Here is a 16746-nt window from a genome sequence, read left to right on the forward strand (position 1 = left end):
GAGGAACCTTTACAATTTAGCATACGAACGATTCTGAAATTTAGCAGACAGTTATGAGCTGGTGGTTCGAACTATTTCAATTATACTTTTAATGCAGAGAGTTTGAATCATGTGGTTGGAGTGCAACACTAATGGAAATCATTCACTATATAACAAGTCACATTTTATTAACGCTTCCTTTAGATTTTTTTAGATATTGAAAAATTAATTATAGAAGAGACCTGCACTTATCTGTGGTAATATAGTAACAAAAATATAAAAATAAAAATTTTTTTTTGTTATAATTTGAATTCTTTCATTTGCTCATTGTCACATGAAAACTAGCATGTTTTGCTCTGAGATGGTAGTTTGAAATCCACTGAAATATAAGCCAGTTAATAAACATCCTTTTATAATTTACCATTTTGTTTGGGATTGTAATATGGTTAAAATAAATGAAAACATCCAACACCTAAGCCTGTCAACAAGACTTCTATCTTACTGATCCTTTAATTGAAAGTCTGTTGTATTTTAAACACCGAGCAATTTAAGTGGTACAAGGAAATAATAACCTTAAGTTTGCTGTTTTGAATTATTCTTATTGATATTTATTTCATTTTTTCTTAATATTAATCCACACAAAAAGTTTCAGAACATATATTATATTAACTTAACACTTGTTTAGATGGAGGTTGAGAGTGAGAGTTATTATTTTTTTTTAACTTTACCATTAATAGCAAGAGAATGAAATGCCTTTGTTGCTTTTGCTACAATATATGACTGTATAGTCCTATTATATCTATCTGTCATTTACAAAAGATAACTTTCCTTTCTCTATTTTCAGGACTTTATATAATTTTTGTTTAATATTCATGTAAATGTTTTTATGTTCAATTTTAGTATATCTCTAAAATGATATGTAAGATCAAGTTTGTTTCGCATGTGGAATGAGTCTGTATTTGGCTCCCTGTATATGTTCTGTGGTTTGTTTGGAATTTCTTATTTATATATTGCTGAGAAATAACAAACATGAAAATATAAATTCTATACCTAAAGCAGAAATGTCATAAGCAGATCCTATATAATAATAAACCTGAATTTATCTATTATTAGTTTTGCCATCCTTCATCGAATCACATAAATACTCATCCAGGTACATTCCATCTTCCATTATTGTCATTCTTGTAGAGAGGCTTATACACTGGTTAAACATGATAACTAATAATTAAGGAATTGGCAGCGTGTACGCTGTCAATTCCTTAATTATTAGTTATCATTATGACTGTCAAAACTTCCTTTAAGTTTATTTAATATTAGTTCTTGCCACCTTCTCTGCCAGTGCGTCCACTCATTTGCTACTAGCCATGCCTGTGATGATTACCTTTGAAGATCCATAGCTACTATCTTCCAATATGGGTGGGACCAGATCACAAAAACTTAAAATAGAAAAGCTGTGATTGTAAATGGAAGAATTAAATGTTTTACTATTTTAAACACCACTTTTTATTTTTTTTATCATAATCAGATTCCTGTTATGTATGTACCGTGGATGCACAAGATACTGTATGCCCACAGATACGAGACCCTTCAACACTTCTGCACATGTCAGAAGAAGGAGAAGAATCTGTTCCGATAATAGGGTAATCAATCCGTCTTGTGGATGAGTTATTTATTATTACACGTCGGAAAATTAACTTTTCTTGTATGAACATTATAGTTTTTAAAGTGGTGACTATTTTGCTTGAATAACAGTTGGAAAATTTTACATATAAAGCACGTGATTTCTCATGTTGGAGACCAATTCATACATCCTTTATTTCTTTCTCCCCTTCAGCATGAATTGACTCTTCTTGGCAGGTTGCCAGACTAGGGTCTCAGATATGTGGTTGGACAGTACTGCGTAAAGCTTACATTATTATTATTACCTAGAAATTGACAATTTTTCTCCAAATCAGTCTGTTACTTGTTAGGACTCCAGCATTGTTAGATCTTATATTTTGGTCTTCTAAGGCATTTATAAATGCATCAATTTTAGATTAGAAAAACTATAACTAGTTTTTCTCTAGGTCTTATTATTGTCATCCTGGCATAAAATACCTATTTTACTAAGATATCCTATTCTGCTCTGCTTAAGTGATCATACCACTTGAGATTTGCTCTGTCCACACATTCCTGAATGCAAACAATGTTCTTCTTCTTATTATTATATGACACCTCCAAGGAGTCCAAGGATTCATCGTTGAAAGGCACACTACTTTACTACAACTTGCCATCTCCCTTGTTTAATCCTCTGTCTACACAACACTACTACCAACAACAACATGCAGCATCATCAACTGTCTGCCACCACTAGTGGTATATATGTTGTCTGTAAATAGAATGTGGTTTCATGTCCAATTTACCTCTATGCAGGATGAAAAACTCAAGTTTCTGGGAGAAAACAATCCTACTACCTCCACACAAGATCAGCTAACTCGCATTCAATCAAAAAAACCCACATAAAGATTCCTCTTGTTATGCTAAAAATCAAATTATTTCTTTTCCAGTCAAAATGGCAATGTACCATCATTTTTCCAATTGCATTATGGAGGTGCTTGATTTTTATCTTCATTTTTAATATGATTTTATTGTTGATACTCTCTGTTCACTACCCATTTGGACAGCTGTTTTATTCTAACCCAGCTCTCAGAATAAATAAGTTAAAATTGGTTTTGAACATCATGTATACAGCTAGTTTAGGGTTTGTATTAATTTTTGTTATTTCTATAAATTTTGATGAATAGCTCCAAATTTTATATCAGGCCTAATACCACTTTCCTTCATAATATGATCCATATAGATGAATAATAGTGGAGATAATATGTACATTTTTCTCATCACATCTGATTTTATATCAAACCATTTTCCTTTACCTTCAATTATAACTATTGAATTAAAACTCATATATAGATTACAACAATAGAGTAAAGAACAATAGAATTTCTTAATAAGTATAATTTACTTTGAAACCAAGTGAAAAACTTTGTCCCATTTTGATTTTAGGTCATATCACTCTAATTGATATATCTTACCACTCAAGAAGCTTATCCTCATCTTCTGTGTTGAATACTATAACTAGGTGTTAAGACAATTTTCCTTCCTTTTCCTGATCATTAATGCATAAATATGACATCTTGTGTTTGTTATTTACAAAAATCTCGTTTCATCTTCTTTGTTTCAGTAATACCAGTTATTCCAGTGTGGTACTTCTAGTTCTGTCAGTTCCATATTTTTTTTGTTGATACTTCCAACACTGATGGCATCTCTCTCTTGAAATCTGCATCCTCATTCATTCAGTATCTAGGCAGGTTCTGATTAACATGTGGCACTACAAGAAGGTGAGGATTGGACATTACAATCAGAAGCCTTAGTCAGTTACATTCCTTAAAAGGCTGTGTGGATATCTCCTCCCAGTCATCTTGCTCCGACCCTTAAACCATCCCATATTTTTCATAAGTCTTCTAAAAATGCATGCAAATATGATATATCGTGTTTGATACTTTTGGAAGGATGGAACTTTTCCTCTTCAGTCCTTCAGCAAGCAGATGGTCTTACACCACAGATGACATTCACAAATATCTACACTCCAGTGGAATTTGAGCTTTGCTATTTTTTGTTGAAGATCAGACATACTATCCACTCTGTTAACCAGCTGTACAAATAACAGTGGAGAAGCATTTGTAACTTGCATATGCTGTGTATCACACTGTATAAGATTCTGTTTACATCATGGAAGTTTAGTGTTTGGAACAGTTTTGATAAGATAACGTTATTAACTTACCATGGGCTTGTTTGAAATTAACAGAGCTTAGAAATTCTTATGATTTCTCAAGTAATTGTTGTATGTTAAAATTTTGGTCTTGCCAATTCTTATGGTGGAATGAGTGTTAGATAATCTTCGCTGCTGTGGAGAAGACCAAATATGGAAATTTTTCAAGCTGCTTCACATCTCTAATAAACAAGACATTGGTGTCACACATGGTGTTGAAAATTATCTTAACACCTAAAGCATTTCACATACATAATACCACAGGGAGATTCAAACCTACAGTCTCTTTGCTGGATCAGGATATTGATCTTATTTACTCAGTCTACCACCCTAAATTTCATCTTCCCCCTGCATGTTAGGCTCAATGGCCTGCCATGGCCAGGTAACTTATTTCATAGAAACCTAATTAATACTCTGAGAAAGTAGTTGATCCTATCTGCATCATCTGTCAATTTTGTTTTATTATTATTATTGTATCTTCATGGAGTCAGAAGACTCATTTCAGGATATCTATTATTCACATAATACCTATCATATCTCTCCTTAAACTCATTCATTGATGAAGCACTCACAACCACCTCTGGCAATCTATTCCACCCACTCGCCACCCTCCAAGCAAAAAATCTGGTCCTAATACACTTGCTAACGATGCTCTTACACAATTTCCAAGGGTGATCCCTCGTTTTCTCTATATCTCTCTCTGCCGTGGATTGAAAAAAAAAGTCTTCATTATCAATCCTATAAAATTGCTTTAATAACTTATATGCTTCTATCATGTCTCCTCTTTTTTCATGTATAAGCTAATTTTTGATGCCCACAGACCATCATACTGTTCTCGTTGGAAGCATTTCATAGACCTGCAACAATCTTTGTTACTTGCCTCTGGATCTTCTCAACACTTCATCCCTACACTACACTACAGGTGACCAGATCTGCATATGGTAGCCAAGATGTGGCTATCTTAAGGCCTTATAAAGGGGAACAATAACTTCTCTATATCTGCATGTTAGTGTATTCAACAACCAAGTAAATCTGATGTTCTGTTTTCATTACCTTCACAATATGTTTTCTGAACTTCAACTCCTTGTCCATAATTACTTCCAAGTCCCTGGCCTCATCACTTTCCTGCAGTTCAATTTTATCAATATAATACATAGCTGGTTATGTCTTCTTCCCAAAGTGCTTCACCTTACACTTGGCCACATTAAACTGGCAGTCATTTACCTATGCCCATACTGCCAGTTTATTTAAGTCTTCCCATAGGATCTTTGCGTCACCTTCATTTACCATCACTCCTCACAGTTTAGCATCATCAGCAAAGAACTAACTATTTCCTATCAAATAATTTCCTATATCATTGATGTACAAATTAAATAACAGGGGACCAAGTACTGAGTCATGTGGTACACCATTAGTCACCTGCCTTGGACTCAACTGCTTCATAAATCACTTTTTATATGAAAAAGTTGAGTCTATAATACCACAGGGAGATTCAAACCTACAGTCTCTTTGCTAGATCAGGATATTGATCTTATTTACTCAGTCCATCACCCTAAATTTCATCTCCCACTTGCATGTTAGGCTCAATGGCCTGTCAATGCCAGGTAACTTATTTCATAGAAACTAATTAATACTCTGAGAAAGTAGTTGATCCAAGAGACTCAACAAACAATAATGAACGATTTTTTTGTGTGTCAAGTTTTCCACTCATTATTCTTACCCAGTAAGAATAGAATAATGAGTGAAAAAATGTCAATTTATTTAATGGCATTAATTCACAACACAGGTTAAATAAGAAAATGATTAATATTTAGTTAACTTAGTTGCTGATATTTTGCTAGTATTATATGTAGCATCTTCAGAGCACAAAAGCAGTTTTTACAGCACACGAACAAGAACAGTTTGGTATAACAGTGGAACTAGTTTTAAAAAAAAAATGTAATGGAAAGTTCTAATTGGTGCCATCTAAAGTTAGATAGAGAGAGAGAGAGTGAAAGTATTAATTTGATCTTAAAACTATTCTCTCCCAGATTTTTCTTAAATTGATACAGCCATACTTCTTGATGTTTGGAGAATATTTTAAAGCTGCTGCTGATTCCAAAAACAATCTCTCTCTGACTTATAAGTGATTTCTGTGTAATACTTTTGTTTTCTTCCATTTGATCCTGTGTGAAGGAGTAACCAAGGCATGGTCTGCTAGTCCTGACTTGCCATAACGATAATGGCAAATGTATTTTTTATGTTCTCCAAGGTGGATGTCAACAGTTCTTCCCGTCTGTCCACCAGGTCACAAATATAAAGCACTTCATATACTTCTAGATGTGATAAAAGAGAAATTTTGTCCTTGGTGAACGGATGAGAGTTGCCAATTTTTGACATAAGGTTTAAATCTGGTGCAAAGCTGGTAATTATTAAGTGCTCTTTTTCAGGAACACATCCGAAAAGATTATATCTTTTCGGATGTGTCCTGAATATATGGAATGGTAACAGTTTTGCTGTAGTCTTGTGTATTAGGCAGTGGAGGGGATTTGCAGAGAGCATTTAGTATATTGTCCATTTTTTTTGAATTTATAGCCATTTGCTAAAAAAGTGTGACACAAGTAAGGGTCAATGATAAGAACACTTTGTCATTGGAACAGATGGCTCTGTGAATTAACGTTTTTGGATGCTGTTATTTTTATATTTTATATATTCCCTCTTTTTTTATATATATAGTATATTAACTATTTAGTCTACCGGCTGCGCCTTTGTTAATAATTATACTATATACTTATGAGGTGATTTATTATATAAATCTCTTTTACTAACAATTATTTTTATTTTGACTCCGAGTGTCCCTATATGTTATTGTATTGCACAAAAGTTCACTCCAATTGGTGCAATGACTTTAACTATCTCTTTCAGAATCCAACTAATCATTGACTCAAAACCAAGTACAAAATAAACGCATTTAATAAAACTAAAACAATATATATACACTTCTAGCAATAATACATAACTATAACTACAGATATATGGATCCAAGGCCTTATTTAAAAATATAAACTTACTCTTAAGACTAAACACTTTTTCTTTCACAATCAAAAAAAAATGTTCATAGTCTTTTTCTCTTTCTGTTAAGGCTCTTTTCCAGAAGTTATACAGCTCTGTACTTCATTTTCAGGATCCTTTTCATCAATCAATGTAACACACATAAAAGTCTTCTTGACTAAATCTTGTTTCCTTTTAGTAGCAATTACTCATCAGATCAGGCATCCTTAATACCTATAAATCTTCTTAATCAATATATTTTCTAAACATTCACTTTCAGGCATCCTTAATACTTATAGATTTTCCTTATCAATGTTTTCTCTAAGAAAAACATTCACTTTAGAATGTAAGCAACAAGTTCTTCTCTCATTCACAATACTAAATGACAGTCTTAACTTTTTCCACTTTAAAAAAAACTTACAGTTTCAAGATTTCCTTTTATTCATTACTTATTCCTCCTTGAAACCTATTATTTCCACTATTCCTTTTTCGGAATACACTATAAAATTTCTTCCGACTGCCATACACAAAAAAATCAAGTTCCTTCCAACTTGAATATTTACCAGCCAGTGTTTTAAAAACTTCCGAACGCTCTCTTGTTTACAACCATTACTTGGATATGCAACGCTTTCCTTGTCAGCTGTCAATCACACATGCTCCTCTCCGGCATGCGCACTCCACAAAAGTCAGAAACTACACACTGCAATAAAATGGCTGACTCGCTGTATCCATTAACGCTAAGAGAAAGCCTTACACAAAATTCAACATTTTTAAACCACAACAAACTTTCTTATAAGTAACACAAATATTCAGTTTAGTAAGTACATCAAATTTTTTTTTCTTCTTTACATATTACTTCTAATATAATATTTTCATAACGAGCACATCACAAGTGCAGACACTGCGTGTATGAAAACAAAACTAACAAGCATAATTAATACGTAAAAATATTCAGAATTTTTAATATGATTATTTTTACAATGCCATATTATTAAACTGGATGATGATGTGATTGTAGAAACATCTCCCCGTATGTGTAGGTTTTCTATAAACAAAAAGAGATAATGAACCATCAGGAAGGCATGTAACTAATGTTTCTAGGAAGAGCAGACAGTCTTCCTGTGCTTTTATGTTCTGAAGATGCCAGATATAATACCAGTGAAATATCAGCAAATAAGTGAAATAAATATTTTCTTATTGATTTGTGTTGTGAATTAATACTGTTAAATAAATTGACATGAACTGTGCCCACACACACAACCCTTTCTATTTGTTTAATGAGTGAAAAGCTAATTTTACTTATGTGTAAAACAAAAATGAAATTAGTTTATTTGATCCAAGTAAAAAAACAAATGCTATTTATTCATTGTTATTATTTTTGCTATTAACATTCAATTAATTTCTACAAAAAAAAATATTTTTTTTTTGTAGAAAATACAAAAGCATTATATGCATACATATATTTGTAAAGATTACATTAGCATAGAATAAAACTTAAACCTTTTATGAAGTTTATGTCCAGTATATATCATATTGTAAAAAACAAAGAATAAGTAAAACGATTATATGGGAATTTTTACACAATCTAATTCATTATAAAAGCTTATCAATATGTACCATCAGGTCAAACATATCAAAGTGATTATGGGATAAATTATTTCATATACAGTAATTGAAAAAAGACGCAACCTTGCATAATGCCAAGTTTCATTATATATATTGATCAAAAATAAATATAAAATTTCTAATTTTTAATTTCAGTAGCAAACTTACCTTCTAGAGCATTCCCACTGTTTCTTGCTTTTGACAATTTCAACTGAATTGCCTGTAACTGAGGCTTTTTTTTTTTAACTCCTTGAAAGTAGAAGAATTCTGAAAAGCCAGAACATTTGATTGGATTTTTGAAGTTTCATCTTTTAAGAGTTGAATAGTATATCATTACACACACAAATTCCTTATTTCCCTCCCCCTTCCAGAATAGTCACTGTTCCCGATTATTGCTTTATGCAAGAAGAAATCAACACTTTTTGACCTAAATTACCAAGATGATAAACTATTTTATGTTTCTGAGTATCATCTGTGGATTATCAGAAATATAAAAAATAACAGTAAATGAAATGGCAAAAAAATGTTCATCAGGATTGAATCTTAATAATATTTGGTATTTTATTTCTGACTATAGTACTCATCTCAATAAAATAAAAGAGGGGGGGACACATTAATTGCATTAGTGAAAACTGTTTTATTTCCATAATATTAACTTTGTTGTGTTTTATTTAATAAATGCTTTTTGCATTGTAGACGAATATAATTTCAAGTGTAACATATTAAGAAATGTGTTTTAATTATATATAATTTGATTATTTTAGTTTAATTTGAGATGATCTTTTAAATCTAAGTATAAATCCTACATTTAGTCTTCATAAACAATCTTCTGAAATGGAAATATTCTTAGATATAACTATGTAATTATGATGTACCAAGTTTGTTTTGCTGTCAGCATTTCATTATGCATAAAAAAAAAAAGAAGTAAAATTAGCCTTTTGATAATCTATCTGTTCTTAAGCAGTAGCATTTATGCAATTGCTAAACCACACACTGTTTTTTTTTGCTTTTATCTTATTTCTTTAATTTTCAGCTATACCAAAATTGATTTAGGCAGATTACATATTATGTGAAAACAACTTCAAATTTTTGATACTTCCTGAGTAAAGTTGAAACGTCTAACAAGATTGCTTCACAAAATTTGCTCATGTACAGAGTAGTAATCAGTAGGAAAAAGGAAATGATCCAGGAAGTGGAGAGGTTATCTATTCAGGGCAAATCCCAGTGACTCAAATAGCAAACTAATGATAACATCTTCTGTGACTGTCTGTCATTGCAGGCTCTTAGCAGTAATTATTTTTAGTTCCATCATTTTTTACTTGCAGAGAAAGGAGTGGAATTGCATAGTTTTATAATCTCCATGAAGTCTGATGATCTAAAAATGTGATGCATTAGAAAATAGTACTATTCTTCAGGCATTGAATAACTGTCCCTGTATACAATTTCTTTTAATTAATCTTACTTGTCCAATTTATATTATATTAGTGTTGTGAATGGAACAAAAATTTGAATAGGAAATGACCTAGGAACATTGGATTTAATTAACTATTGTAATTTTTAGGAAATTATATAGGCAATTACTCACAAAAGAAAAAAAGAGAAAAAAAAAAGCAGTGTGGAGGAGTGAGTGGGGGGAGAGAAATGAGTTAGAAATATGAGTTTGGTGAGTTATGTTGAATATCTTTTGTTATACATATTGGACTAAATATTTGAGAAGTCCTCCTTTCATTGTTACATGGTAATTAGCATTTACTATGTAGAATTATGTAGATAACTACCACGTTAAAGCACTTCGCTTCAAATTAAAGTAATGGTCAATGTTTCTACCTTTATATTAAAGTCATCATCAGAAATACACACACACACACACACAAGCTACATATAGATTCACTATATTACAATTAGCTCTACAGCGTTACTTGCATTACTGCTCTAGTCAACAACTGATCCTAGCCTGACCATTTCTGGTGAGATAAAAAGAAAAGATAAGGATTATTAGGCACACATATCCACAAGAATAAAGAATAATAATTTTTATTATTGCAAATGTTTTGACCAGAAATTAACGGGCCATCATATTTGCATCAGTATAATCACAAGGAAGCTAGTAGAAAGAATATTTATCCTATTTACAGAGCTTGAGCCATGTGCCAGGGTGTCACCATAAAATCAAATGAGATTACAATGAAGCTATAACTAAATTATTTGAAATTCAAATTTAACAAAATTTAGATAAATTATTGAATTACATGGCATTTTATTAAAAAAAAAAAAAAAAGGTGGGTTCTCTATTGTTTGCCATTCATAAGGATGAGACTCCCAAATCTCGACAGTAGATAGGCAGTCATTCCAATTTAAGATAGATGTTGAAAGAAGGAGGAACTGATCTTGAATGGAAATCAGAACATTATTAAAAGTGACAAGCAGTTAAGTATGCTCTTTCTTCCAGGTAATAAGACTGGCATGGGATATTTTTATAAGCTAGGAATATTTTCAAATAAAATAAAAAAACAAAACTTAAATATAAAAATTTTGATTTAGCTTTTTTCCCCATATTTTTTTAGGTTGTTGCATCTTGCTGTAGTAGAAGCTAGAGCTGATGTTATTTTTCCTTTAATACAGTTGTCTCCTCATCCTGATCTTTTGGATACTTTCAATCATTTGTACCAGGTATTATATAATCATTGATAAAATCAATTAATAGACTAGAATAATTCATATTGCTTTGTTTATTGCAGGTATAAAATTATTTGCAAATTATGCAAAATGGCCTCTTGTAATATTGTCTCCCAATATTCTGAGACATCTCCTCCACATTAATCTAGTAACAATCCTTCACTAACTTGTAATTTTGGGGATGTAGACAAGATGTAGACAAAAATAAAATTTTATTCTGCACTTCACAAGTTAGCACAAAATACAATTTTGTGCACTCTTAAGAACTTTGTTGAAGATTTCTCAAAGTTTTAAATATATTATGGACTGTCATACCTCTCCTCTGATTATATATAGAAATAATGATGATGAAGATTAGAGAAATGATTGTAATCCATATTATTATCATCATTAATATCAAACCTTCAGGGAGTCGAGAGTTTGTTAGAGGTCCACATTCACACAAAAAAAATATCATTAAACTATCTTTTAAGCCCATTCATAGTTTTTATGCTGACCACACTCTCAGGCAATGTATTCAATTCATGAATACTCACTATGCAAAGTCTGTGCAAAGAGATGCAAAAATTTGGTCTGTGAAGTAGAGCTTCAGCACTTTCTTTATATAAACGTTCATCTTTATATAAAGATCTATGTAGAAGTTTGGTCTTTTCCCAATGGATCCTATAATTTGGGTTTTCAACTCCATGTTGTGTGAGGCCAGATTTCTGTAGTTTGATAAGACAGATATGGTCTTGATGTTATGATATGAACAGATCTACCTGTCTGTCCATAGTAAGACAATTACAGGAGCATGGAACCTCGTACACACCAAGTAGGATCAGCGGTGAGCGTTTGTCTTTAAGAGAATGTAACAAGTTATAGATCTGGTTGATTGGTTTGTAGGTAGCAGCAAGTTTGTATTTCTTCATAATTTTTGAAAGACGTTCAGAAATGCCTTTGACATAACGTATGGGAATCCTATGGGCTTGTTCTTGTCTAGGTTGATGTGTAGGGAAGTGATATGATTTTTTAAGTTGTTTTAAGATTGTATCCATTTAGTATGGCTGTATTTTTGATTATTTCCAATTCTTGGTTTAGAAATTCTTCAGAGGAACAGAATCTGTGCACTCTGGTTAATGATGCCAAATTTTTGAGATGGATGATGAGCAGAAGAATTATGAACGTAGTGACCTGAAAATGTCTGATTGCGATAGACAGAAGTGGAGATGGAACCATCTTTTCTTTGGATGTGTAAATCCAGAAAGGAGACGCCTTGTGGAGATTCTTTTCCTAGCGTAAATTTGATGCGAGGATGAAAAGCTTTATTTTATCTAGAAACAGGTGTAATTATTCTTTGGAATGACCACAGACAACAAAAACGTCATTGACATATCGTAGCCAAATTTTTAGTTTGGGTTTAAACGTGAAAATATTTTCTTCAAGGTATTCTAGAAACAGGCTTGCTAAGTTTGGTGATAAGGGAGACCCCATTGCTGTTCCTTCGTCTTGCTTGTAAATTTTTTCTTTCCAAGTGAAGTAACCAGACGTAATAACAAGTTTGAATAATTCAACAATATCAGATAGAAATCTTTGAGTTAACAAGTCTACCGTTTCCTTATGGGAAATATTAGTGAAAAGGGAGACAATGTCGAAGCTAATTTAATTAGCATGTCAGTTTCCAACAGTTGAATGTCTTTTATTTTTGTGTGAAACTCTGGAATTTTTAATTAATGATGCTGAGTGGCCTATGTGAGGACAGAGAAGGTTAGATAAAAATCTTGATAATTTGTAAGTCTGGCTGCTAATAGAATCCACGACAGGTCTGAGCAGAACGTTATTCTTGTGAAACGTAGGTAAAACGTATATTCTAGGAAGCCTAGCATGGTATGTTCTGAGTTTTTTAATTGTTTCTTCATCTAAGGAAGTGGTTTCATCAAGTAACTTTAGTTTCTTAAGCTGTCTTTTTGTAGGGTCATAATCAAGTTTGGCATAAGTATTTAGATCTCGGAGTAGTAAATTAATTTTTTGGTCATATGAATTAGCTCACATTGCTCACAGCAGATCAAAATCTCTGAACAGTTTGTGCATTTTAATAAGAATAAAACTGATTTTGTGCATCTCGATTTATTACTTTGGATGAGACTTGGATTCACCATTACACACCAGAATCCAAACAGCAATCAAAACAGTGGACAGAAGCCGGTTTTTCAATGCCAAAGAAGACAAAGTCAATTCCATCAGCAGGAAAGGTCGTGGCATTGGTGTTTTGGGATTCTAATGGCATTTTGTTTATTAATTATCTTGAAAAGGGTAAAACAATAACCAGGGAATATTATTCTGATCTTTTAATCAGACTAGAAGAAAAAATTCTTGAGAAAAGACCCAGTTTGCAGAAGACAAATCATCTTTCATCAGGAAAATGCACCTGCCCAGAAAGGTGTTTGGCAATGGGAAAATTAAGGGATCTGCACTATGAATTGTTGGAACATCCACCCTATTCCCCAGATTTGGCTCCCTCTGACTTTTGTCTCTTCGCAAAACTAAAACTCTTCCTCGTTGGTCATCTTTTTCTTCGAATCAAGAGGTGATTACAGCAGTAGAAAAATGGGATAATGGCACTGGAGCATCATTAGAATAAATGTATTAGTCTTAAATGAGATTTATTCTTCTTGAGAGGCTTATACACTGGTTAAACATGATAACTAATATTTAAGGAATTGACAGCGTATACTAGAAATATAGATTAAATAAACTTTAATTTATACTTTCTGATATTTCGGCGAACGTCACGTTGCCATCTTCTTGGGAACTTACTACTAAGACACGTGCACACAAGTACTAATAACAGCAAATGAGACTAAAGCTAGGAAGCTAGCGTTTTCCTAAAGTCCTGATGGTGCCCCCTGGCGGGCTATATTGGTAGTTCTTGGCCTTTGGGCTGAAGTTCTTCTGATAAACGTTTCCCAAATTTGGGGCAGTCTCATGCATCCAAATTTGTTGAGGTTTGGCATGTTCCTAAGGGCCGAGGCTGATTCCATGAATAGTCTTTCATACTTGAACTTGCTGTGGTGTATTACTGTGGCTTTCTTCCATCTTATTCTGTGGCGAGTATCCAGAGTGTGGTCTGCAAGCCCAGAGTGGCTGTACTGGTGAAATCGGATGTAATCCTTGTGTTCTGAGATTCTGATATTTGCTGTCCTGCCTGTTTGGCCAAAGTAGGACAGTTTACAGTTGCAAGGGACCTGGTATACATCAGGTAGGTCTAGGGGGAGTGGTTGGTCTTTGGTGGAGCGGATAAGGGATGCCAGTTTTCTATGTGGTCTGTAACAAGTGGTCAAGTCATGTTTTTTTAGGATTTTATTGATTTTTTCTGAGGTGTCTCGGATGTAGGGAATGGTGATGGATTTAGAGTAATCTTTATTGTGAAGGGCAGGGGGTGGTGGGTTGTGGATAACTGGGTTAAGTATTTTTTGGATTTTTTGGAGGGGGTAGCCGTTGGCTGAGAAAGTGTCACGGATGTGATTTAGTTCAGTGGTTAGGGCTTGATCATTAGAACAGATTATTTTTGCCCTGTTGAATAATGTTTTAATAACTCCATATTGTTGTGAGGGAGGGTGGTGGGATTGTTGGTGAATGTATCTGCCTGTATGGGTGGGTTTTCTATAAACTGAGAAAACCAAGGTTCCATCCGGTTGGCGGGTGACTAGTGTGTCTAGGAAGGGGAGGTTATTGTTTTCCTCTTTTTCCAGGGTGAATTTGATTCTAGGGTGTTGGTTGTTTAAGTGTGTTAGGAAGGAGAGGAGTGAATCCGGGCCATGTGGCCAAATAGCGAAGACATCATCAATGTAGCAAAGCCATATGGTAGGTTTTTGTGGGGCTGAGTTTAAGGCTTTCTCTTCAAACATCTCCATGAAGAAGTTGGCCAAGGGTGGGGAAAGTGGTGAACCCATGGCTGTCCCCTCTATCTGTTTGTAGAATTTTTCCTGCCAAACGAAATAGCCTGAGTTCATTGTAAACTGAAATAGGGCTGAGATATCGGGAGGAAATTTAGCTTGGATTAGCTCTAAGGTTTCTTTGAGGGGGACATTCGTGAATAGGGAGGAGACATCAAAACTGACCATTATGTCATTATGTTGGAGTGTAAGGTTTTCTATACTGGCTTTGAAGTGGGCTGAGTTTTTTATGTGTGATGGTGTATTGCCAGTATAGTGTGAGAGCGCTTTGGCTAAATGCTTGGCTAGTTTGTAAGTGGGGGAATCAATGCCATCCACTATGGGACGTAATGGCACATTTTCTTTGTGTATTTTTGGGAGCCCATATATGCGGGGGGATCTAGAGTTATAGGGTTTTAGTCTGTTAGTAATCTCCACAGGCCAAGAAGTGACCTTCTTAAGGAGCCTATGGAGTTTTCTAATTTGTCAGTTGGTGGGATTGTAATCAATGGGGAGGTAAGTGGAACGATCTAATAATAAAGCCTTGAGCTTACCTGTGTAGTCTTTAAGATTGAGTACCACAGTGGCGTGCCCCTTATCCGCTTTGCTGATCACTATTTTTTTGTTTTTCTTCAATTCTTGTAGTGCCTTGTATTCACTAATGGATATGTTGGATTTTGGAGGTTTTGCTTTATTGAGAACACAGGCTACATCCAATCTAATATCGTTGGCGATGTGGTTTGGAAGTTGGCGAATCCCGCGTTCAATTTGGATCATTAATTCCTCGGCCGGTAATTTCTTAGGAGCAATGGCGAAGTTGTGACCACGTGACAGAGCGTGGAGTGCTTCTGGCTTTAAGGTAGCTGATGAAAGGTTAACAACAGTGTTGGTTTGTAGTTTAGGTTTGGACGCCGAGTTCTTTATTAATTTATCAAACTTGTTGATATGTCGGCTCCGTACTCGTTCAAATTCTTTTTTAGCTGCCGTACACGAGACGTCATGTAGGATCGACCAAAGCTCGTGATTCAGCGTAAGTGAAAGCTCATTTTCTAGCGTTGAAATAGCTCTGTTTATGTCAACTAGGGAACCGCGTGTAGCGGTAATTTGCTCCCGAAGTAATGCCTGGCTAGCGCGGTTGTAAATACGGAGAGCTTTCTGTGAGATGAAGCGGTGTTTAAATTTCACACAGTTCGGGATGACATGATTATCCCGGCAGCGTTTTAGGAATGCCAGACGGTTAAGTTGTCTGGATAATTTCAGCTTCAGTTTGCCGTAATGGCGGGCCTTGCGTGCGAAGAGATCTCCGTGGATGATCATTATTCTTGTTGAGAGGCTTATACGCTGGTTAAACATGATAACTAATATTTAAGGAATTGACAGCGTATACTAGAAATATAGATTAAATAAACTTTAATTTATACTTTCCGATATTTCGGCGAACGTCACGTTGCCATCTTCTTGGGAACTTACTACTAAGACACGTGCACACAAGTACTAATAACAGCAAATGAGACTGAAGCTAGCGTTTTCCTAAAGTCCTGATGGTGCCCCCTGAAGAGAAACAAAAAAAATAGTGATCACCAAAGCGGATAAGGGGAACGCCACTGTGGTACTCAATCTTAAAGACTACACAGGTAAGCTCAAGGCTTTATTATTAGATCGTTCCACTTACCTCCCCATTGATTACAATCCCACCAACTCACAAATTAGAAAACTCCATAGGCTCCTTAAGAA

The 16746-nt window shown here is 34.0% G+C and overlaps 1 protein-coding gene across 1 annotated transcript in view; it reads left to right on the forward strand.

Moving 5' to 3' along the window:
* LOC150102592 (NF-kappa-B inhibitor cactus-like) overlaps window positions 1-16746 on the forward strand; it is a 107739-nt gene that overhangs the window by 25369 nt on the left and 65624 nt on the right. The window contains exon 3 of the mRNA XM_090399742.1: window positions 10987-11092. Coding sequence (XP_090255868.1) covers window positions 10987-11092 — 106 coding nt within the window. The remainder of the gene's footprint in view (window positions 1-10986; window positions 11093-16746) is intronic.

The sequence above is a fragment of the Typopeltis vanoorti genome, chromosome 10 (assembly GCF_054136105.1).
Source record: "Typopeltis vanoorti isolate ZY-2024b chromosome 10, IOZ_Tvanoo_1.0, whole genome shotgun sequence".
NCBI lineage: Eukaryota > Metazoa > Arthropoda > Arachnida > Uropygi > Thelyphonidae > Typopeltis > Typopeltis vanoorti.